The sequence below is a fragment of the Pezoporus wallicus genome, unplaced genomic scaffold, assembly GCF_028554395.1.
Source record: "Pezoporus wallicus isolate ANWC-B61680 ecotype Strahan unplaced genomic scaffold, APGP_CSIRO_Pwel_v1 contig_747, whole genome shotgun sequence".
Lineage (NCBI taxonomy): Eukaryota > Metazoa > Chordata > Aves > Psittaciformes > Psittacidae > Pezoporus > Pezoporus wallicus.
The window spans coordinates 2994225-3020073 of record NW_026638457.1 but is presented as its reverse complement, the minus strand read 5'-3'; the positions used below and the strand labels follow the sequence as shown (position 1 = coordinate 3020073).

Sequence of the window (25849 nt, the reverse complement as noted above, 5' to 3'; positions counted from 1 at the left end):
TAACTTAATGCAGAGATCTGTTAACTTCTTCCCTCGGTCTGGGCTCTGCACTGGAAGATCCCAATGGAGGATCAAAGCCAAAGGCAGAAAATGACTGATCGCTTTCCCGGGGAAAGCTGTGTGCCAGGATTTGCTATTACAGTTTTTATTGCTATCATCATCTCAATCAGTAGTTGAGCCAGCTAATTCAGCCAAGCTCAGCTTCAGAATGTGGACAAATGTCCAAATGGAACTGAAGTAGATTTCTCATGACAATAAGACTTTTGAATGTATACTCAAGAGAGATTTTCCCAGTTTTGTGTTAACACATTACTGACCTCATGCACTGAAAAGGTTTTCTGTATTAGTGCAATACAATTAGTTTCAGTACAGCCAAAGCCAGTTGGTTTTATAAATCTTTCCTTGACTTGAGATTACAGGGAAAGAGTTGTGGGTCACTGCCCCATCTAGGTCTTTAGATAAATTAAAAAAAAAAAAAAAGGGGATGATTATAATGCGTTCAAAATGTGCAGGTTCAAAGCATTCTTATGAAAAGTAATAGGAAAAGTCAGGCATCTTGGAGAGGCAAAATCTCAAATACACCATTTCAAGTGATAAATGTAATAATCACATCACTATAATTCAATTTAGAAATGGAATTTTTACAGTTCCATTTATATTTATTTGCTATGATCAAAGTAACTTATTCTATGTGAATAATGTGTATTCTATACCAGTTTCAGATGTTTGCTCTTATTTTTGTCCTACTTCAGTCTCTTTTGCATTTATTTTTCCTTAAACTGATCAAGTTTTACAGGTTTACTTATAGTCAATATTTTAACTTAAAAACCTAAGAGTGAACTAAAGCCACTTCTGTGAAGGTTGAACAGGCTTAATAAGTACCTACACATTTGATGGAAAAACAAATATATTGTAAGAATGATTTTTTATTAGGATTGGCAAAAAAGTAGCACTGAATTATGACTGTGATCATAAACTGTATGAAATACAGATTGAGAGAGGGAAGACTTAAAATCATTAATTTATTCCTTGTTTTCATATGTTTCAGTAAAGTATGCAATTTAAAGAGGAAATTATTCTGAAACAATGGTTCTATTTTTTTTTACTATTTGGTAAAATAATTACAATGATTATATTATCTATTACTGTATCTTCCTGTACACTGAAGCCTAGCCTCTCTGATATGCTTAGGAAGCTTTAGGGGGAAGAAAAAGGGAAATAAATTTCCAAGTTATTATAGAAGTCCTAAAAACTTTTTTCCCATGTCAAATTACTGTTATTTTATATAATCCTCCCTCTCACATGTGCTAACATGCTTACATTTTCTTTGAGGTCTGTAATTTAACTTTGTACTTTAGAAGTTCCCAGATTTGCCAGCTCACCCTCTGCTGCTGGTAGCTAATATTGCTGACCTCCTATTGCTCTGTTCACAGTGGCAAAGGTCTTTCAGACTCCTGACCTCTGGTCATCAAGAATGTCATCAGTAGTTTGTAGTTTGGGTGTTTTAAGTAAAAGGTGAACTTGTGAAATCTAAACCCTTCAGGGTGTTTTTAAGTGATCACTCAACTGTTTCATTGCCCTAGGATGTACTTTTTATGATGTCTGCAATTGTAAAATTTGTGGTGTTTATCATATGCAGCTATTTAAAAGCAGAACTCAAACAGTTGTCTGTTTAAACTGTTTAAAGTCTGAGAATACAATATATGATTTCTCTGATCACTAAGACCTTGATAAGGATTTATAAGAACTTTTAAATTGTATGTTCTTATAAACTATGTTTGTAGGTCTCATTGCTGAAATGTGCCCATTTTAAATCCTGAAAGATGGTTATAATTTTTTTTTTTTTTTTTAATATATATCTATACATAATTGCATGTTGATGGGCTTTACTAACTTTCTCTCTTGAATGTCTCATGCTCAACTGGAAATTTCCAGTGCTCACTCTGGTAAATCTTAAATCTAGAGACAGAGCCCAGGGTAGCCCAGCCTCACTGTTTTGCTCCTACCCAGTTAATTGGATTAACTTTACAATTTAATTCTATACTTGTTTGTTTGTTTGGACACATATCTTTTATCTCTAAAAATGCATTAACCACTAATTACATAATTAAAAAATAGTGTTTGTTTCAAAAATATAATGAGCAGCCCTTATTCCTTGGATTTTGCTCTCCATCCTACACATTTTCCTTCTGTCATTTTTCCAGGAGTAGAGAAGAGTGGAGAGTACTGCAAAAGAAGTGGCAAAATCATTTTCCTATTGCCTGAGCTCGAGTAGAGAGTTAGAGAAGGCAGCGTCCCCACTGAGAAGCACTGGTGCCAGAAGGACCCCTTTTTCCGCATTCAGAGACAGCTGCTGCCCAGGAGCTGCAGCTCTGTCTCCTCTGTGTCCTGCAGCACAGGGGCTGGCACCGGGCTTTGCTTCCTGCCTTTTCTCCCTTCCAGCTACTGACCCTGGAAGGAAGTGATGGGAAAGCCCCCATGGGAAAGGAACTGCACTGCAGAATTGGCTCTGATATTCTGGATGCCATTCAGTTGCATTTCCACATACACTTGCAGTTAACAGGGCAACCCTCAGTATCAATACAGGTTGGGGGATGAAGGGACTGAGAGTACCCCTGAGGAGATGGACTAGGGGGTACTGGTGAATAAAAGACTGGACATGAGCCAGCAATGTGCACTTAGAGCCCAGAAGGCCAATCATATGCTGGTCTGCACCCAAAGGAGCATGGCCAGGAGGTCAAGAGAGGTGATTCTGCCCCTCTACTCTGCTCTGATGGCTCCCCATCTAGAGTAGGATGTCCAGCTCTGGAGTCCTCAGTAGGAAAGATACAGACCTATTGCTCTGGAGGTGGGCCACAGAAATGATCAGAGCACCTCCCTGAAGAGGAAAGGCTGAGAGAGTTGAGGTTGTTCAGCCTGGAGAAGAGAAGGCTTCAGGGAGACTTTATTGTGGCCTTTCAGTTCTTAAAAGGGGCCTGTGAGAAAGATGGGGATAGACTTTTTAGCAGGGCCATAGGATGAGGGGTAATGCTTTTAAACTAAAAGAAGGGAGATTCAGGCTGGATGTGAGGAAGAAATTCTTTACAGTGAGGGTGGTAAAACACTGGCACAGGTTGCGCAGAGAGGTGGTGGATGCACCATCCCTGAAGACACTCAAGCCCAGGCCAGATGTGGTTCTGGGCGGTGTGATCCAATTGAAGATGTCCTTGCTCATTGCAGGGGAGTTGGACTAGATGACCTTTGAATGTCCCTTCCGACCCAAACCATTCTATGATTCTATGAGAGGAAAAGATGTTACATGCTGTATGAAGTCAATGAGCATATTTAGAATGGTCTCCATGATGAATTACAGTATTGTGTAGTAAATATGTTCTAATCTTGCCTGTCAATTTTTTTCTTTTTTTGCATCATGCTAGCCACTCTTCAAGATCTCTACAAACCTTCAGCCTGCTCTGTTGCTTAATGGAGCCTGCCAGGTGGCCCTAAAAGTCTGGAATGTCACTTCTGCAAAGTATTAAACATATATTTTTATATGTGTAAAACAGGCTGAGGAAACTCTTCATGAAAGTGTCTGCTGTCTAAAAGAGACAATCTGAATTTCCAGTCTAACAATCTATGTCATATAGTGGCTTCCATAAGCTGGTAGAAATTACATGGGATATTATTCCTTTTTGTCCATAATATGAATCTTGAAAGCATGCATCGTTTGTTCTTAAACCTTGTAACTAGTAAAATATGTTTATAACTGTCTTTAACTAGGATGTTGTCCTAGAGCTTTTACATCTAAGAGTAAAAAAAAAAAAAAAGAAAACCAAACCCTCAACATTTTAAACTTTGGAAGTTTATGTCCCATAAAACTGAGACCAAAGCATATATATTTATAGCCTACCAATAAATTCCTTAAAATAGGAGTTTATAATGGAATCACTTAACAGAAATAACAATTTTCTGAGCAGCATGTTTTCCCACATTTATTTGTTTTCTGAATATAAATACAGTGGAAACTTGAAAGAGAGCAAAACACCTTGCAGGTTTATTGAAGTTGAAAATACATGTGTTTGGATTCACTGTACCTATAGAAAGGAAATGAACGTACAAGTAGTCAGTCAATTCTAAGTTTCAATAACAGCATTGCTAAAGAAAAGACTACTGCCTCAGCTCTGGAATGTGAGAAACTATTTTTGGTTTGGTTTAGACCCTCATTGTTACAAATTAATCAACTGCTCTTTAAAGTCTAGAACTCATTAACTTTGTAAGTTTTACTGTTCCCATGACTGAACTGAACTTAAAATATTCAAGTTTACTTTAGTTGCTCACCTTGATCTGTGTCCGTCTGTGTTCCACACGTATCCTCTTCTCTCTTGTAGGCAGATGGCAAGATTTAGTTAGAGATTTAAAACATTTTAGAATGTTTACATGTGGTATAGGTTTATAGTTCAGCTCTTACTATGAATCAGTAATTTCAGACAAATTTACACATTTTGTGAGTAGAAAGAAGATCTGATTTTTATTTTTTTTTTAACCCTGCGGACACTGTGGATCATAATACCATGTTGGATACCTTGTTTAAACTTTAGTTCAGTCTGACTCCTCAAATGCCTCATAGTACCAGAAAACTGCAGAAGGTATATTTTAAAATGGAGTAAGTTGTTTAATTTTAGAACACTTCTGACAATTCAGATAAAGGGTGATGATAAACTGCATATCCGGAATGTTGCAGAGAGGATTCTAAGATGATTCTGTGGCTAGTGTTATGCAGGAAACAGAATTACCAGAATAGCCCTTTGGCCTTGTAAAACGCAGCTATCAAGTTGATGCAGGTTTAGGTGTGACATTTCTCACCGGCAAAGCAAGTTGCTGTTTGCTGTATGACCCTGCACCACATACAGGTTGAATTGCAGGTTTCTTACACTCTCAAAATGATGCAGCAATCTCTAATGATAGACATTATTGGGAAAGTCCATCACAGACCTATGGAACAGAGAGATGTGATATGTCCACCAAATGCATGATTCAGAACCCATAACTAAAATTCCTAGTTATCTCCTGGTATACTCCAAGTTATGCTTCATGGTGTAGGCGCTTGTAAACATATTATTTGCTTGTAAACATATTATCATTGTCTGCAATAGTCCTGATTTAACAGAAGAAAAAGGGAAAGTGAAAAATGAACAGCCTTGCTTTGTGGTTTAACTCTAAAGTTTATATTAAGTTTCTTGACTTCAGAATGAAGATTAATGATTGATATGTAATTTGATCTGTTTCCTCACCCATGGAGGTAAAAATGGTATTCAGACATAGTGTACTAAACTAAAATATATTACATGTTCTGTGGAATAGTTGAAGCTATAGGCTTTGCAGAACAGATTGAGATTCACAATGAAAAGGAATACTAAAATGAGAAAATATTGAGTGAACAGCAGGGCCCATTTGGGGTTATTACAAAGGATGTTTCTTTATTCTGTCTTTTCTTGTGCAACCTGAAAACAGTAGCAGGGGGTTACAAGCACAGTTCATCACAGAGTTGTCAATCACTGTCATTTAACGTTTTGCAGTGGAAGATGTCTTTATTCAAGGACAGCTGGGCAAATCAGAGAAACAGATTTGCAGTTAGTAGTCTGTCCAGCCTACACTAAGCAAACAAGGACAGGGCAGACATACTGGCCTCTCACATAAAAATATAATGGACTCTGCTGACCTCAGTGCCCTCCATTCAGCTTCATTCTCAGTTGTATAAAAGCTTCACTACCCATTCTCAATTTCCTTTAATTACCTACACGATGCAGATAAGAAAATGAACCTCACTTACTTACAGTCAATGATCACAAACAGGAAATTAAGTAGGCAAGTTGTTTAAAATAAGAGGAGTGTTTTGGAGGTAAATAAAACGTGTTGGGGAAGAATTAGGGAAAATGCATTTTCAGGAGTACCAATTGGTCTGGAGTGACTTGGCTGATCCTTCTTCTTTCTGCTACTTTAAACTGCAAAGCAAAACTAAGTAAAAAATCTCCTTGGTAAATATTCTTTAAAATATCTTTGAAGAAGAAGCCAGTTAAATAAAAAGAGTGAAGCAAACATGCAGCCTTCTATAGGGCTTAAAAAGATTGTGACCTTAGGTTCAGAGAATAAATGACCACAGTTTTCACAAGAGATCTAGCAGAGACATCCAGGATTAAGCAGCAGTTGTCTTTAGTCAATCTTCACTTCTAATCTGCAGTCGCGATATAAAATAAATTAATTACATTCTGATTTTCTTTCCAAATCTTAAGTTGTCTAATACTTACTTTTACATATATATCACAGTTTAGGTGTAGTTTCATTGTGCCATTAAAGAAAATAGAAAATTTTGTACTGTCAGTTTTCAAAGGGGTGAAAACCAGCTATGTAACTGGGTTTTAGGAATTGTCAAAAAAGGTTCTATGCGTTAGGCTATTAATGAGTGGATACGGTACTTTGTAAGTCAATTAGGTAGCTCTGTTAGGTGTTCTAAAATTGCCATTTTCATTACCACACTCTACATTGATTCCTTTTGTGAATATTTCATTAATATGGATTTTCAGGAAGTCTGACTGGCGATTGAAGACTAAAATGCATAATACGAATTTATACTTTAAGAGGAATGTAAAACCCTGACCACTTTAATTTAATGGTCTCTGCTAAGCCCATAGTTTGAAAGACATTGCCCTTTGGGCTACCCAAATTACTTTTTACTTCATGACAAAAGAAATACACTCTCTTAAATTACAGATGGAAAAGATATAACATACTGTAAAACTCTTACTTTACTTGCAAGTTTTATGCTTTAGAAAGATCATTCTCATTCCAAACAACATGTAGGAATACATGCACAAGAGAGTTTTGTGCAGGAAAAAATTACCAATTAAGTCACAGAACTAATTCTTCAGCCTAAATTATAGTTCTTAGGATGCTACTGCTGAATTTTCTGTCTTTCAGAGACAGTGGATTTCCCTAGCACGAGAATGAACACCTCTGCTCTGACTACTAGGACTGTTCCTCACAGCCCCATGGATGTTGCTACTCATAACTACATTTAAATTAATAATAAATTAATAATTTATTACTTGATTTAAATAATGATAAATTATTTAAATAACTGTTGGCCTACAGCTCTTTTTGGCAATAGTGAGAAAGCTCTTAGACAGTTTTCATTTTGACATGTTCTTTGCTCTGATCACTGATCATCTGTTGCTTAGACAATGGCTGTTCATAATATTGAAAGTACATTTTAAAAGAACCTTACCAGAGCTATTTCAAACCCACTGTGTTTTGAATACAGACAGAAAAGTAGAAACCCTGAAAACTGAAAATGTGAATTATTGACTTCTTTATAGCTAACTTTACAATGGTTTTGTGAGCCAATCAGGGTAGGATATCTCAAATATTGAGTCCATCCACTGAATGTGTTTAATTGCTTTTATTCTCCTCTCATCAGCTATGTGAAAAAAAATTAAGACCTATAATTGTGTGAATATTTGTGAATATTTTACTACCTATTGTTTTCCTACACACGTGATTTTAACAAATAAGTACACTTTCTAAACACTAAAATGCTGTTATTTTAACATTAAAATCAAATCGTAGTTAATTAAATGCATCTACTTTTAATGTGTCAATAAGGAATAATTATTCTGAAGCTAATTACAATGCCTAATTTTTTTAATTTTTTTTAAGAATGCTGAGGAGTACACAGATTTACCAGTGAGACACAATGAAGATCAGATGAACAGTGAACTGGCAAAACATCTTCCAATTGAAGTCAACCCCCATTCATTTGACAGTTCACACACAAAAACACACCTCCTGCTGCAAGCCCACTTCAGTCATGCCATGCTGCCTTGCCCAGATTATGCAACTGATACAAAGACGGTGCTGGACCAAGCAATTAGAATATGTCAGGTATAGTAATGCATTTCAATATTTAACTCTTGCTGGTTTACTATTTATTGTTAGTGTGTGGTAATATTTTGAATATAGCAGATCTGAAGATTTCTTGCAGTCTTGTCAAGAACTGGTACCACACAGTATGATACCTCTTTGTTTAGTGAGGAACTAGATGCCTATAAAGATGCCCGCTTTACAGAACTGCAGGTAAATGAAGTTACGGTAAAAGACTGTGGTACTCTGGTTGGAGGCATCTGTTGCCATAGGGTTTGCCTCTTTCATATGCCAAAGGTTTTTCTCTCTTTATCATGGAACACTGTATGTTAGTCATTCCTGTATGGGTGCAATCCCTGCAGATTGTTATGCTGACCACCAAGAACCTGTCTCCTATAAGAACTTTTATTTTTATAGCACCCGAAAGTACTGTAGTCACAACCAAGCATGAATAAAGTGTTCTGAAATGTGATTTGGGATAAGACACAGGATTTTTCTCTAGCTTGTGAAATGATACGTCTTCCATTCCCCAATTACCACAGAGTCAAAAAAGCATGCTTTTAAATACAGATTTTAAACTTGGTCTGGAGGCTTGTGACTTTTACAGTTGTACTGCAGTCACAGCCCACAGAAACTAAACTGACCATGGAGAGTACTGGTAACAAGCGATCACATGCACAGCTGCATGCCTCAAAAGAATTTCTAAGCAGCAGTTGGAGCTTGGAATAGAGTGCTGCCATATATGAAAAGCAGTTACAATTACAGTTACAGGTACAGGTACAGTTACAGTTACGGCAGGAAGGGTGAGCTCTAGCTGATGCAGAGAACAGCCACACCTGTGATTCCATCAGAAAGGAATAATATTCTGTTTAGCAGAACAGGACAAGGACTCACTCACAGGTTCTTGAAGATCAGGTGACCTTCCACAAACTATTATTTTTATCTTCCTCGGTTCAATATGTGTAAAATAGGGACAGTAATTCTTTCTGCCTACAGTTCTTGTTTGCTCAAATATTAGCATCCTCAGTGGTCTACACGTCAACTGTCAGAATGAGGCTTTGATCTTGTTTGAAGCCTGTTTGCAATGTGGTAACTGTAAACATCGTGTCAAGCCTACCAGTTTGTAAAACCACTCTAAGAGAAATTGTTAATCAGTGCCCTAAACAGACAAAATACCACAGGCAGTTCAGTGTTTAGTGATTTGGGTGAGTCTCAACCTTCCACTAGCAAAAATGGCAAGCTTGTAATACTAATATCAAACAAAACAAAGCTATATTTAAGGAAAGTAAGAAGCAAGTAAGACCACAGATATTATTGCTACACAGTCTTAAACTTGGCAACTAGCAGTGCTTGAGTGCAAATCTACTGTAGGTATTTCAAATCAATAAAATCATGGTGCTGAAATCTTCAGTGTATAAACAGCTACTATTCATAATACTCGGTTATTAACAGAGAACAACATCACTTGCTCTGGTTAGAAAATTCACCTTTGTTTCAAAGAAGTCACCTATTTAAAGTTCATTTAAACATTTGTGGAATTAGCGTTTGGGGAGGTAGTTACATATTTGGAAAAAGATGTAAATTAAAGATTCCTTTCAGTAATTATTTTGCTCAATATTCATCATGGTTTGCTAAGAAGTGTATTTTTAAGGCTGTTACAGAAGAAACAGTTCCTTTAAACTGGAGTTCAGGATACCATTCCATATTGTGCCTTGGCACTGTGGCCTTCTGTTGACTACTACATAATGTTACATATATAACCATCTTGGGGGAAAAAAAGGAAAAAAAAGGATTTCCTCTTTAAAAAAGAAAAAAAGAAAAACTATGCAAGCATTTTTGTATTTTGAAGCTGGTGCATGGTTTACATCTCTTGGGAGAATATTTGTTCCATCTTATTAGTCACGCTTTCCAAACGGAGGTTAAAGTTCCCAGAATCTAAGCAGTAGACAGGGTTACACTTTCAATACTGGTTGTTACCTTTTTCCTTAGCACTGACCTGCTGATGAACTCTGGGTCAACAGAGGTGGAAAAAAAGATGTTAGTTGTGAGAAAAGGAACTGAACCATGGAAGGACCCATTGATAAAACATATTTGGTAGGTGATGTTCTCTGTGTGTGAACACTCGCTCATGCACCACCAAACATAAAATTCAGCCGTGAGATGGGAATTGGTTTTTGAGTTATGTTGAACTTCTGTTTATTTACTTACAAAGTACTTTAGCTGTTAAGGTTGTAGAGCTAACCTTAAAATTGTGACCTGCACATAAACTGTTATTTTTGCTGGCGGGCTTGTGAATGATGGACTTTCGGTATAAGCACTGCTTTTCTGTTACAAGAAAGCAAGATCTTTCTAAGAGCTTTTACAAGTGGTTGCATCATGGTATGTACAGCAGGCCTCCATCCCAGGTCCCCTGCAGAGCAGATTTGCCATCAGTAGCAGTGATATGTAAGCAAGCCTTTTTCCATCACAGGCTATTAAACTTACCCACTCTTCTGTGCTCTTTCACCTGAATCAGCCTTCTCTCCCATGGTTCCTTTTACATCCCACCTGTTATGTCCTCCCTCCCATTCCTCCAACATCTGGGCCTTTCTCATTTCTAGTGGCTTTAGGCTGAATAGTGTTAATGATCAGACAGTTAATATCTTCAGATAGATAAATGTAGCTGATGGATTTCAGGTAAGATTCCACTCTCTTCTAATTAAAAAAAAAAAGTATGCAACCACTCCTAAATTTATTTTCCTGAGATATCTTAGAAGTTTTAGTTTTATGTTAGAATTCTCTTCATTGATACTCTTGATGAAAGATAGATGTCATAAGCATTTTACAGAATTTAAGGAGTCATGGTGCTGACTCAGTAGAGGAATGTAACTGTTAACATACAAAATGGGAGAAGTATATTCTGTTACAGTTTTCATATAGTTAGCATTTGTTAGTTATAGATGGAGTTCATTACAGCAATGTAAATTTAGTGTCTATAGTATCTATACACCCAGGATGAAATACAGAAGTCTTTCCCTCTTGCTGCAGAAATATAGGAAATAGCAAGCAGTATGTAACCTCCTGGAAGGTGAATGCCCATCTCCTCCCACACCCATCTCTAGTATCTGGCCACTGAGGCATTGACTAGGCCAAAGGAATCTCCCTGCTCTACATTGAAAGGCTCAAGTCAAAAGCTGACAAGTTTGTTATCAGTGACAGGCTCTCACAGATAAAGCACAGAAGGTTCCCATGGCTCAAAAAATCTGCCATGACCTCCTGTGTGACCTTGGCCAAGTCATTTATTTTTTATTTGCCTCTGTTACCTTCAATACAATTACAGTAGACTGCATATTCTCTTCAAGCCTAGCACTCTATCTCCATTGTTTTTTACTGAGAGACGATAGAGGTATCAGTAAGATGGTGCTTCTTTACTTCTTGCAGAAGAATATCAAAGAATAAAAATTCTAATTAAATGATTTGTCTAATAATTTTTAGACTACAAGAATTATTGTGAAGACAATACCCCACTTTTTTTCCTATCTCTGATTTAAGAATGTGAATTAGACTAAATCTAATCTCTTTTTTACTTCTTTTGTCAAGCCTTATATTTTGTGACTGTGTATTCAGCAGGCAGTTCTTACTCTGCTGTTCTAAGACCATCGCCTATATTTGCATTAATTGAAATGGATAATTGAAGCAGTAATACTGTCAGTCTCGGATTCAGCAGGGCAGTCTCTTCTCGGAAATAATGTGACAGTTGCTGGCTTTGCATTAGGATTGGCCACAAGCCTCCACTTGTAGTATAATCGTTGAAAAAATATTTTAATATTGCCAGGAGCAGGACTGCCATGGAGCTCAGCCTTAACCTTGGCGAAGTGTTTACCTATGGATGTGTTAAACGCCTCTCAATAGGGTAGCTGTGCACTGAGAGAAGATGGACATGAAGCCAGATTCCAAACTGCAAAATAAAGACTAGTTTGCAGAGGAAGCATGCGCATCCCTGAAATGAGGAAGCCTTGTAACGCTGTCACTGATGGCCTGCCTTTCCCCATCATGTTACTCCTCCAGAGAATCTAATTTTGACAGGAAAGAATAAACTCTATGGGTTAAGCACTGCATTTCCTTAGCTGCACAATAATGTGTGTAACACCATGTTACCCGTTCTAAAACAGCTGAAGTGAATTAGTTGTTTCTGGTCATTTAAATTGCAGGTTTTGCTACAGTTTTGCTTCTGAGAATCATCTTTGTGGTACACGTTCAGAGTCATCAAATACTACACAAAAACATGCTAACCAATCCAGCTGTCTTTTAAGAGCTAGCTTCTGTACGAAATGCTCGTTCTACTAAACTGCAGGCTTTTGTGACTGATGGTGGGAGCTGTAGCTACTGCTCCTCACACAAAAGGCACTGTCTGGCCATATCAGCACAGCTACAAACAGCACAGGTGCTCAAGCTGCAGTTCCAGGACTAAAAGAACAAGAATGTCCCTCAGCTCTGGACTTTGCACCCTTCCTAAGCCTCATCAGTTCATAACAGCCACTAAAACTACCGACCTGGGAGCCGTGTCACTTGGATTGTTTTCCTGCCGTGAGGAAATGGAGAAGTTCTTAAAGGTCCTAAGTGTATTTTAAGCTCACATGTTGCCTATTGTTAGTCCAGGAGTGCTGCTCACTTGTTGCAAAGTGGTGGGAGTTACAAGAAGGGCCTCTTCTACAGTTGTGTGCATAAGATTTGTCCAGAAGTGCCCCAGGGCAAGAGATAATTGCTTTGTTTAGAGGTGCATCAGTAACTATAAATAAATGGGCAACTTTGCAGAAGGAAGGGAAGAGAATCAAATTAACTTGAGAATGCAGCAGATTATTCAGAAACAAGTGAAGAGCAGAGGCCATATCTCTTGAGCTACTACACACATTCTTTGTGTATGTGATAATATTCCAGTGATAGCACCATGTTTGCAATTTGACTTAAATATTGGCTGCTTTCATGGTTAGATGGCTGTTATTCCACAGGAGGGTGGAAATAATAGAATAATCAAAAAACTTGTAACACAGATACTGGAAATTAATGCTCATTTTTAGATACTAAGCAACAACGGAGAGCTTTGTTGGGAAAGTACCTGGACAACTTGGGGTGCAACTACTTGTTTCCAGCTTGTGGTTTATAGGTATATATGGGGGAGAAGGGGTAGTCACCTTTGTGGCAGTGGTGGTGGGGTCTTTGGTTGCTGTGGATAATTGGTGAACTGGTATATGGAAGCATCTTGGTGGCAGTTTAATGGTGAGTTGATGCTCCTTATATATAATCCTTTCCCCACCCATGGCGAAACTTTTCCCAGTTGGAGCTGGAGGAAATGAGTAATGCTTAACCCATTTGTGTGATCAATTCACTTAAGCAGCTACTGTGAAATGTTAATCACAACTTTAATTTGTACTGCATTAGCATTTTGATTAACTTGTAGGCTTGCTAGCACACTTGAAGCACTTTTACTCATAGTTACAGCTCGGAAATGACTTTTTGATTAATTAAGTTTGTTAGACAGCAGCTGAGCTTCCTGAATGCTAACCTTATGGGGCTAAAAGTTCAGGAGAAAGTTACTGGGAATAACTGTTGCTGTTGAAAAGGATTCTTGTAAATGCACTCAAAAATTTTTTATTATTGACAAAATATTACATTACTGCTTTGAAACTGACTTTAAACTCTAAAGAGGGCAGATTTATTATGAGAAATATGCTGTATATTTTTCATGAGTTTGGTAGATTTTTGTAAGATTTGGAACAAATGCCATCTTGAAGACTAACATCCTCAGTTAGGATACTGATTTCTTGCCAAGAGATTTTTATCAAAAACATTGTATTTACAGTTCACTAACATAGTAGAGAATATCAATTTTTCAGTTAATAATTTGAAAATAAATTGGATATTGGGACTCAGCAAGTTCTGAACGTGTTGGGTTGTGCCCTACCAAGTTTACATTGTTGGCATCACATGCCATAGCTGTTCTTACCTCTGTAATACTATAAAAAAAAAAAAAATAAGAACCCAAGGGTTGCACTCCATTAAATGCAGACAGTAAGTGATTTGTCCTTTCCCTGGTTCTGATCATACTAATAATGTTACTATGGAGGCTAAAGGATGAACACAGGGATAGATAGGAATCTTGCAAAGCAGCTAGGAAGGTCATAATTTGCATACATCAGTGAGACCTTTATGATGATGGGAGAATGAGGAATCAGTCTCTCATAGGGGGTAGCAGAGCATATGGAAAAGGGAGCTGAAAATGCTTGTAAAAAAAGTGAAGGGAAGGGGGACACAGAGGGCAGTATAAAAGGAGTGCCTTCTAAATAGGCTTAATTACATCTTACTCACTATATCTCTTGATAAAGTGCAAGGGGGGTGGGGGGAGTGTGCTCTGGAGGCTGAAATGATACCCCTGTATAAGTCTGATTTAATTGATTCTTTCCCATCAATTAAAAATTCAATTCAAAGGATCAGTGCAAAAAGATCAATCAAAAAAAAGGATTCCTCCCCTCCCCAAGTTAATACATTTCTAAAATGTGATTTTGGTCTAGATCTCTGCAGCGCAAAGGATCTGTAGATACCTGGTTTACTGATACATAACATACAAAACTCAGGGACCTTAAAACCTTCTGTAAGACTTCTTCAATTGAATTCTAGCTTTTCAAGTAAGTTGTTTCTGGGGTAAGTGAAGCATCATAATCATGATTTATATAAAAACATGAAGCCTCTAGTACATGGTATGCTTTAACATCTGGAAAAATATTTTGCTTATATTAGTGTGATCTCAAGTCACGTGGATCATAATATTACATATTGGAAGGCTTCCTACTTTTGAAGCATGTGCAAAAAAGATTTATTATTGTAAATTCATAGTTTTCAGCAAAAGTAATACACTTTTGCATATTATTATCTATAAATATTTGTCATATAAACTCTGTAGTCCTAAACACCTGTGATTAGGCACCATTCAAAGGATTTTAATGAATCTGTGGATTTAAAGTCATATTTCTAACTGAAGTCTAGTCCTAGACAGCAGAACTTACACTAACATGAAGCGAAGACACAAGTGGGGGTATTTTGATTATTTGATGTTGGAATACTGTACACAATAAATTCAGGTACAAAAATAAGTAACTATTTTTATAAATAAACCTAAATATTTAAACTGTTTAAATAATTGTAAATAACTATTTTTGTTAAAAAACCTAACTGGCGTTAACTGCTCTTTGATATAACTGTGCAGTAATATTTGAAGCATTTTAGTCTTACACCATTTATTTCTGTTTCACTAAGGTGAATGTCATTTCACATGGAAGGCTGATCATTAGTGTGCCAACCTTCAACTTCATAAAGGTGCTCAAGAAAGTGCCATAGTCTGTGAAGCACTAATAAAAAGGATAAAATTAATCTTTTAAGAATGGATACATTTGAGCCGTGTAAATCACCCTGAGTACTCCTGAAGTTTCAGTCCCCATCCACCAAGTCATTACCACCAATGACATCACTGCAGGCAGTCGACCTTTAGCTGAGTAATCACAGAAGTAATTGACAGTTGCAATGACATTTCTTAGATTACCTTAGTCTCCTTAGCTACCCTCTGCATTCAGAGCAGTTATCATTGTTCATTTAACTCATTGCCACTTTCCTTAAATAACATTTAGCCACAAAATATTGACATTTATATTTACAATGTTTACATTTATATTTACAGTATTTAATTAGAAGTACTTAGTATAACCAGAGTTATATTACAGGTGACTTCAAACAGAACAAATTACTCCAAGTAGTATTGCAGTTTCTGTTAATAAGATGCAGGCCGTTTCATTTTAATACTCCAGTAACTTATTTTAAAGAAAAAAAACATTTTAAGTCATTTGAGTGGATCAGAAATTCTGCTAGTTGTTGACTCTCTGTTCCCCTGTTTAACCAGCCATACAAGAGTGATCCAGAATATTTGGCTTTCAAATGAAGGATGTGAAAGTAATACCAAAAACTGTTAAAACTAATCAGAATATTTCAGTTGCCAGACAAATTTCCTAAATGGGAAGTGGGGGTGGGAGAGTGGGGTAGATATGTTCATTATGGAGTAGTTTAGTATCTGTTATTTTGAGCACATATTCAGAGTGCTTAAAAACAACAGAGAAAAGCAATGTTTTACTATCAGTGTGTGTTGCTATCGATGAGTTTGCCACACTCACCTCTCCTATGTGCTGCCTTTGTCTTTGCTTCCCCTCAAGCTAGGGAATTATAAGCCATAATTTAAATTCCAAGCATCAGTAGTAATTTTGGCTAAAAAGAGACACTTTTAAATCTCAGCTTCATGTTGGACCAGAAAGGTACAATTTGATCAGTTTAACTAATTCAGTACTGAAGGATAACCAACCACTGCTCCTGAAAATATGATGAAAACCTGATAATAGGCACTGAGGGTTTCGTATTATTGCACAGAATAATATGAAATGGAATGAAGAAAGGAATAGCAAGACTTTGATCCAAACATTTTGACATTCACTTCTGAATACCAACAACATTTAATTTTTTGCCATACCTGACAGTTACTGAGCATCAGCATTTTGTCCTACCCCTGCCATGGTTTATAGCTTGTTGGTTACCCATGTTGGTACAAGACAAGCTATTTTTGATAGCAACAGACAAAATGTTAAAGGACATGTCACTAATTGGTATTATTAATTTGTTGTTGTCCAAGTATGACACTTGAAAGGCTTTTAAAAGCTAATGCCTGATTCTTTCATTAAAACCCACCTCAGTATAGGCCTCTGCTTTTATTCTGCTAAGTGCATGAAGAGGCCCATATAAGATGATGGAAAACATAATTTTCATTGTAAGAAGCAATACTTCCTTTGACTCCATCTATTTATCCCATCTTTTCTACTTTAGTTTAAAAAGTGGTGGGCTTAGGACTTTTTGGTTTGCTTGGGTTTTTTTTGTGGGTTCTTGTTTTACTTATCAATTTACAAAAAAAAATTGTATTTTTTTTCTGTAAGTAAAAGCATCTTTAGAATTTGTTGGTTTACTTGTTGCACTCGCTGCCCTCTTATTTTTTTTCTGTGATGAAATTATCTTGTGTTGGCACGAAATTCTGAGGCGAGAAAGGCAGATAACCAATTAGTGCCATTTCTCAGTTAAGAATAATATTCTTAATCAGTTTCAATCTTACAGCTATAAGATATTTAGAAACTACTTACTTCTTTGCCAAGCAGGAGTTAAAGTTAAGAAGCCACAAATTTCTAGAAAATTATTCTGGTTTGTACTTAAAAGCAACAGCAACAGACCAAACAAGTAGCAGCTGGATAAGCGAGAGAAACTAAATGTTATTCATTGGATATTGTAAATTTTAAATACTTCTTTTTTTCCTTTGTCTCTTATATATTTTTTTTCATGTAGTTCCTACATTTTTTATAGCTAATTTTGAGACTGGGGAATTGCTCAATTTGTTACCTTGAGTATTTATAGAAATTTCAATAACCATTTGAGTATCAAGCATCTGTGTTTTACACTTAGAGGAAAATTAAAGTGCAGGTTTCCAAGGCAGCAGATGAAACAAGCCAACTTTACCATTGTTCTGACTTTTTCACAATGTCACTGTCTTGGATTTCACATCCAGATAGAGATGCTGTGAATAAATTCTATGGGTGAAGAAGCAGAAAATAAGGAGGAAAAGAGGATTTGCCATGTGGATTCATTATAACAATGTGGAACATAGTATCTCACACACACAGGCTTTCCTTACTCCCTACGGGATATCTATCTGTAGGCCTCTATCAATTTCCAGGAGATTTTCTATGTGAAAGGATCCTCCAGTTAATTTCAGTGTATAGCTTGTTTTAGATTTATCTTTCTCTTACGTCTTCTCTCTTCCTTTCCCCTTTTCAAACCTCTGTTTAAAAGGGTGGGGGTAGGGGAATAGATTTAAAAAAAAAAAAAAAAAGAAAGTAAACAATGAAAACAGTGTTACGTGTGTATCCTCACAAGCATTTTATGAAAATACCACTGCTTCATGCTGACTAAAACCACAGCTTACTGTATTCTTCTCGCTCCTTGTGGAAAAGAACAGGGTATCTCTGCAGCCATTATTCTTCATGTATATACAGCACTCTCACTGAGGAGCATGATGTTTCAGGCTATGTCAGAAAAGCAGAAAGGAAATAATGATGGAGTGAATAAGAGAGATGTACTATATTGTCTCAGCAACATGGACTGTACCATATATGTAAGTTTCAATATGTTTTAAAACGTGGAAGCAGGCAAAGAGCGACTTGCCCTGTAAGTTTAAAGGACAGACTTCACTCTGGTACATGCTGAGAATAATTCCCTCTTTATCTGACTAAAACTCGTGTGAACCAACACATAAATCCACAGGCTATGAAGCGGCTCCTTTCAAATGTGATTTCTAACATAATTTTATTTTCTATTCAATACAATAATCATACCTGGAAGTGACCTTGGCAAGCTGAGTGAGAAGACAGAAAACCATCAGTGTTGTGCTGTGAGGTCCTATTTCTAGGGTCATTAGGAATGTTATTAGTGTGTTTCAGGGTGCTGTGGCTCTTCCTTCAAAAATGACAAGTGCAATGTTTAATCTACATCTTTATTACCTGAAAGGCACTTTATCCACAATTCATGAGAAATGAGACAACATCAATGTAATACAGGGTAATGCTTTAAATAGTTTTCTAAGTGTCACTGATCTTATCACACCGACCTGGAATAAAACCTGTTGAAATTGCATTGTAAACTGCTAAAATAAACTGCGTGACTGGCCAGGACTGAAACTAAATTGTGTCTTTAAACTCAGTATTTCTCCAGAATCAGTGTAATTTAATTGAAATAGCTCTGCGTGTGTAAACACCTCCTTTGTTTAAAGAAGATTTCACTGTTTAGTTTGCCTTAAGTAAATGCTGCCTTTTGTTTGTAAAACATTTGATTAAATGTGAAGACTTACATAGACAGCTTCTCCTCATTACACTAGTGGCTGGAAAATAAGTTAAAATGATGCAGGTATCTGCTGTCTAAGGAATTACCAAACAATATCATTTGTCTTTAAAAGAAAAACCATGAAAACCTCTTACGTCTAGTTCTAAAATCAAACTACAACTCTCCTAATACCAAGAAGATGGTATTTAAAGTGCTGAAACTGTTCAATATACCAGACTCTCATTTCTTTCTTAAAAGAATGTTTTGTAGTATTTTAATCAAACTCCACATTTCCTACTTGGCAAACCACTTTTAAATACATGACTTTCTACTAAATTAGAGTGTTGTAAAATTAAGACCCACACATAATTGTTAACATAATGGTATTAAACAAGACAACCACAACAGTGGTATTAAGCAAGACAACTAACATATTAATAGCATAATTTTCTTCACTAGCTGAAATGCTTCTATAAATCATAATAATTGTATTAACATAGGATGAAAAGTATACTGTATATTCAAATAAGTGCATTTACTATTAAAACAGAATGTTGAAACTAAAAGCTCATCTTTGTTCCTTTCTCCTTTGGAAGAACTCTTACATTCTTTTTCAGACAAACCAAACAGAATTTAAGTCAAGTCAGGAAAAAAAGCAGGTATAACAGTTTTTTCATGTCAGTAGGGCCACTCACAGTGCACAATCCATAATGAATTTTGCAGATTTGGCTCTTTATGCTAGTGATATTTAGAATGTCCTTTTTACTTGTATTCTCAAAAGCGTAGCAAGTAGAAAAGGAGCAGAAGCGAGATATGGAAGGCAAGATGATCGTTAACACTTTAAAGTGTGAGATATTGCTGTATAAGGGATTTTTGCTTGCATGGGTTTTTAATGTACTTTGGGAAAGCTTTTCCAATTCAGGATAGAGAGGAAAGGAGAGACAGCCAAGCATCCATCACTCTCAAGACTGTCAACTGTTTACAATGCAAAGGATGAAATCCATGGTTTTCCTGACTGCTGTTACTCACCCTATGTAGACTATTAGCTATTTTGTCATTTTTCTTCAAGATTTCAAGTTAGGTGTCAGTGTTGAACAAAACCTAAAAAGTGCTCATTAAGCTAAATTTTAGTGGTTTTATCCAGTCTGATGCAAGAGATATTTTTAAGTCCTGAAGTTAAAATGGGAAAAATAACTGCTACTGGTGACATTAGTATTAATTTTTGAACAAATGCAAATATGTTGCTGTTGTTGTTCTTAAATAATTCAAAGATTTTTGAATAATTTTGCAATTCTGGCAAAGCTCTCCTGTCAAAATATAAACCGATACTGCAGTTAATTTTAACCTCTTCCTTTCCAATAAAATTTGAGATTTATTCCTTTCATTCTGAGTTGGATTATGTAAGAGAGAGATTATTTGTAAGGAAAAGATCCCACTTTCTGCTCTCACCCCAACAGCATGGTGTAAATTACTTTCTGAAGGGTAAAAGTTGATGATGATGACACAGTATTTAGTCCATCTTTTTTCAAGGTTAATCCAAAAGTTGCCAACTGACACCAGTAGAGGTTGAAGTAAATTCCTGTGTTGAAGGCCTAGAAATTCCTGTGCATTAAATATTAAATAAATGCTCTTACTTGTATGAACCAGGTACACAATTATCCTTTCATTCTCTTATTTGTATTTTATGTCTTTTTCTTTCGTTAGGCAATGTTGGATGTCGCAGCACACCATGGCTGGTTGGTGACTGCTCTGAATATAACCAATCTGGTGCAGATGGTGGTTCAGGGTAGATGGATACACAACTCTTCCCTGCTTACTTTGCCCAATATAGAGCTACAACACCTCTACCTTTTTCGGTATGTAATACTTCTAAGCATTCCTAAGTTTGCAGTCTCATTCTACTACTGACTGCTGATTGTGTTTGAATGTCACTGTTGTGCCTGAGAATGTTCGTTAATGCACCAGAAGCAGAACTTGTTCTTTCATGGTGGTGCTTTCCCAAATGGAGTTTCTATTTCTCTTTTCAATATTCATTGATTAATTAACCCCCACAGATTATTTTGAGAATCATGATTCCAGACAAATCAACAAGAGATCACTGGAAGGGTTCCAAGTATGAATAAATCTAACCCTGTATATTAATTATCTCTTTATTTTAATCCACTAAAAATATATTAGTATCCATCCTAGTATCAGAGGTAATGCTAAGCTCTATAGATGCCTAGATGGGTGCAGTAATTAATGCTACTGAAAAATAAATGAGCAGCATTTAATAACAGAAACTAGTATCAATTTTTACCACCAAAACAACTGAAAACAAATGTTTGCATTCCCTCCCTGGGCATATGTTCTGCTGTCTCCATCAGGAAGTGGAGCCAAGGCAAAAGGAAGAGCGTGCGTGGAGGTTACCAAGGACCTATTGAGTGTCTTCCTGAACTAATGGCTGCCTGTGAAGGAAAAGAGCATGTTTTTGCTTCCATTGTGGATGGTGAATTGCAAACAGCCCACATTTCACAGGTAATACTCTCTATCTGTGGTCATTATCAATGTGACTGGAAAGGAAGAGTGGTTGGGAAAAGAAATACTCTCCCCTTCAGCAAATATCATAGGACGTTCCATATAAAGTGCAGCACATTTGTTGCTTTAATTTCAAGGTACTGGCTAGCTTTACAAAGGTTCTTCTCTGTCTGTTTTCTTAATATTATTCTCACTTCTTTCCTGCTAACCAGTAACAGAGCCTGGTTTATGGCTGATAGTACCACATCTCTTTGCTCTAAGGATGCTTCTCTAGGTCATTCAATCTGCTGAATGTTATCCATCTTTCCATAGCCAGGTGTGTACTAGGAATACATGCATTGCAAATGCCACCATAGCTTTTTTCTGAAGTGGTCTGTCAAACACTGTTTTTTCCCAAGAACACCCTTAGTAGAAGATCCAGCACTCATTTTCTGCTTGAAAGAGAAAAAAGGAGATGAAAATTTCACACTTCACAGAGGGAAGAAAAAAATACTATTCCAAAATGTTGAGGCTGCTAGAGTCTCATTTTCAGTTTGATTTTAAAGTCATTCCCGGCAAAGGACAGCAATAATCCATAGACAGCTAATCCCATTGATTTAAAATAAATGTACGAAAGATGAAAACTTAAAAAGCTATACTTCAAATGGTTTTTATTTGTATATTTTAAAGGACAGCAATATGTCCAGTGTTTGTTCAGCTTCAGTTAAACCTTTCAGTGGTATGCAAACAAGAAGAAAAGTACTTAAATGTCTATAACAGACATCTGCATTTGTAACTAAATTAACATCAAAATTTTGAATTAAGAAAATGTATTGACATCAAAAAAAGGCTTCCTTTAACAACAGATTTTTAACATAATACAAATTCATTGCAGTCCAACTTTTGGATGTGATAAAAAATTAGAACATTGTTATAATTAGTTCAGGGAGAACTCAGAAGTAAACTTACTTAATTTATTTGCATAAATTGCCATTCCGTTATCTTTAAAAGCAAATGCAAATTGGCTCTGTCTGATATGATGATGGTTATTTGGCTCAAAAGTGCTTCAATTTGCGTAGCAATCTGCTGTCGTCTCTGCAGTGAGGCGATCCCAGGTAACATACAAATCCTGAATTATTCCAGAAATTAGTATGTTTAAAGCATCAATTTAAGTGCTAATTGCAGTAGTAATGAGAAAAAGCAGTACTACTGTGAGATTTGCATCTACTGCCCCATCAGTATGCCTGGAACGGCTGCTGACTGGCAGAGGATTTGGCTGCTAATTAAATAATTGTATGCATGGCAGTGTTCTCGTCTGATTCAATAGATGAAGATTAATCCTCAGATAAATATGTTTGGCTGGTATTGAAATGTCTTAGCAGTTTCTTCAAAAATAGCTTGTGTGTATGTGATGTATATGTTCACACTGTGAATGACTCTATGCCTCTATATATCTGTGTTTGTAAATACAGATGCATATAAGAGGGGAAAACATAATATCTTAGCAGCATAGAAGGAGAAAGTTTCATTTCCATGAGTTGGGAATGGCCATATTGGGTATAGCAAAGCCATGACTGTATTATGCGGGTCATAGCAAATGTGAAACCTTTATACCAGTGTTTTATATTCTTTAAGGTTTGGGGGGGGTGGGGACAGGTTAGAAGAAAGAAAGAATAAAATAAAAAAAAAAACTATTGTAATACTTTGCACAGAATTAAACTTCATACTGAGTTTTTCTGTTGAGTGTTTTCCTACATAAAGGCTTTCAATGAGCACGTAGACAGGGGCCAACAAAGGGAAAAAATTATTCAGTAAAGAATGCATCTTTATTATATGTTTTTTTTTTCTGTAAAGAAATAATATAAGATTACGGAATTTAAGCCTAATGTTCTGACACCAGACATGAAAAAAGTCAAATAAAGTGGTAAGTATACACTACTAAATTGCCAAAACCATTCTTTTCCTAACAAAAGTTCTGCTTCTTACAGTGTATATATATATATATATATATATATATATACCTTAAGCCTGTTACCGGCATGAAACTGGAAAAAAAAAACAGCTTGAGCTTTACATATAAATTTGAGGCAGACAGAAAAAGGAAGAAATTTTACATTGGGAAAGAAGAAAATGTCTTTTAAGCAGATTGATAATTTTTAAATAGCAGCTGTTGAAGCTGCTCATGGACTTGGAATATTAGTCTAAATCCTGGGGAGATAGATTATTGGCAAAAATGCTAATGACATTACTAAAAGTTCATGAAGAACTTCTCATGTGATTATGATTTTTATCTATGGGTTTGGTAGGTAAATATATATGTAGTATAAATGTACATGCACACATTGGGCATGTTGATATACGTAAAAGGAGATAGTGTATGCTTGTGTCATCCTATACAAAAAAAATAAATAAATAAATACAGTAAAATTGTCGAGAAATTACTAAGTAATGTTGGAGCCTGAGTTTAATTTTCCAAAAGTTAGCTAACATCCTAAACCTCATTGGAAGTCAGCAGGGCTTTAAAGCTGACAGCCTAAATTCAAAAACTATTTAGACTGTGAGTCTGATTTTTGGCCTAAACTCCGTGTTTGTTTCAGTGATTCATTCTGACTCATATTTCTTTAACAAATCTCAGTTTCCAAGTCACTTAGGCATTAGGCACTAGGCACCTCGTAAAATACTAAGCTGGTGCTTATATTATTGAAAGAGAAAAAAGAAACCTCAGGACTGAATAAAATTATATATTATCCATGCTCTAGTATCAGCTGCTTTTACTCTGGAAGTACCTGTGTTCCTATAACCTTCTTTTTCATTTTCAGCTGCTACTACTTGACTTTCTTCCTCAATAAAAATATCATCACTATGAATGATGACAAAAAGGCAGCCTGACATCCATACTGTAGCAATGATCAAGCAGTACTAACTTTGCCTTTAATTTTCAAATACACAAGGCCTGGAGAATCACAGAATTGGTGAGGTTGGAAAAGACCTTCAAGATAATCAAGTCCAACTGTTAATGACCAATTCAAATATTACAACTACCTTTTGTCCATTTAGAAAGTCACTCAGACTTGCTTTGTGTGCCCTGTAAAAGCTACATGAGAACATGACAACCTTTGACAAATTGGGGGTTGATACAATTGGGGTTGTATGGTATAAACCAGACCAAGCCATAGTCTTCAACAGAGAGACAGGTGACACCACCAAAGGATTGAATACATTATGACATCTGCTGAAACTAAACTTTATTCTACCATAATTGTAACAGGCCTTGTCCTCTGAGGTAGTGCACATAACAGGTTTTCAGGTAGATGATATCTAAAGTGTTACTGAAGGTACGATCATTGAGTTGGCATGTATTAAGGTGCCTCCACTGAACACAGCAGAAGGACACTGCTTTGGTGCACGGAGAGCCTCAAGCAGCAGGTCTGTACAGTTCCTCAAGTCAGCTTCATCTTTAAAACCTTTACATCAAGCATAAAATCATTTGCCAGTTAAGGTGTTACTGCTCAAGTTGTTTCATCCAGTGTGATGTGCTGGAGGTGATTTTAGTAGCGTCTTCTGTGTTAAATGTAACGAAATCCTGGCAACAACTAATTAATTAAGAATGCCTGCAGTGTTTTTTCTTCTTTTTCTTCTTCAAGGTGCTGCCTTTTTTAACCCTGTTCAGAGCTGGAACAAAGAGGAGTATCTTTTCCCTTAACGTTCTAGCTGTTTATTTTCTGTTACAGTTTTCCCATCCTTTCTGCACTAAGAGCATCAGTGCACTTCATTCCTCGTTATCCCTTGCTTTACACTGCAGCTCCTGGGTGCTCACAGGTGGCCCTCCCCACTTTCACCATTGAACAGACACAGCTGCTCATGCAGCACAGAAGTCAGAAGAGAGAGAGAGATTAAGGTTTAGCCTAAATCAGATTTCTCATTTAGTTCAGCCAGGCTCTGGTAACGTTTAATCCAACGTAAGTCTGTGCTGCAGCTGAAATGGGCAGTCCTGCCCCCCCCTTGTGCCATTTTCACCTCTCCTGACCCGGCTCATTGCAGAGCTGCACAAATGCCGTGGCTGATTCAGGCGAGGAGGTGGGAACAAGCATCAGGGGATGAGAAGGGGAGGGGTCGTGTCAGCCCTCTCTCCGACAGTCAAAATGGCCTATAGCCAATTGGTGACGCGATGCTTGTGCCAGCAGGGAGGGAGGCTGGACCACTTCTTTCAGTGTCATTGAAAGTCCATGCTTATTCAGAGTACTCACAGGATTAGCGAATATGCTTCCACAGTCAGCTTTAAACTGGCCTAAAATCATGCTGTCTGTTGTCACCAGAATGGTTAGCAAGCTGATCCATCTAGCTGCACAATCACAGCATGGCAGTACCAAGGTATCAGGGATGAGAGGGGAACAGCTAGCTGGTGGGGAGGGTGTCATAAAGAGGGATGGCAGCAGATAGTCAAACCAATACATGAAAAATAAAATATACTTTAGTCCTTTTCCAGATAAAACATTTCTGTTCTATGCAGTATTGCCCATGCAGC

General features: G+C 36.7%; 1 protein-coding gene across 2 annotated transcripts in view; it reads left to right on the top strand.

The window, feature by feature from the left end:
- ASCC3 (activating signal cointegrator 1 complex subunit 3) overlaps positions 1–25849 on the top strand; it is a 270855-nt gene that overhangs the window by 240757 nt on the left and 4249 nt on the right. For both annotated transcript variants that reach the window (XM_057410860.1, XM_057410859.1), the window contains 3 exons: positions 7693–7917; positions 20533–20684; positions 21195–21345. In XM_057410860.1, coding sequence (XP_057266843.1) covers positions 7693–7917; positions 20533–20684; positions 21195–21345 — 528 coding nt within the window. The remainder of the gene's footprint in view (positions 1–7692; positions 7918–20532; positions 20685–21194; positions 21346–25849) is intronic.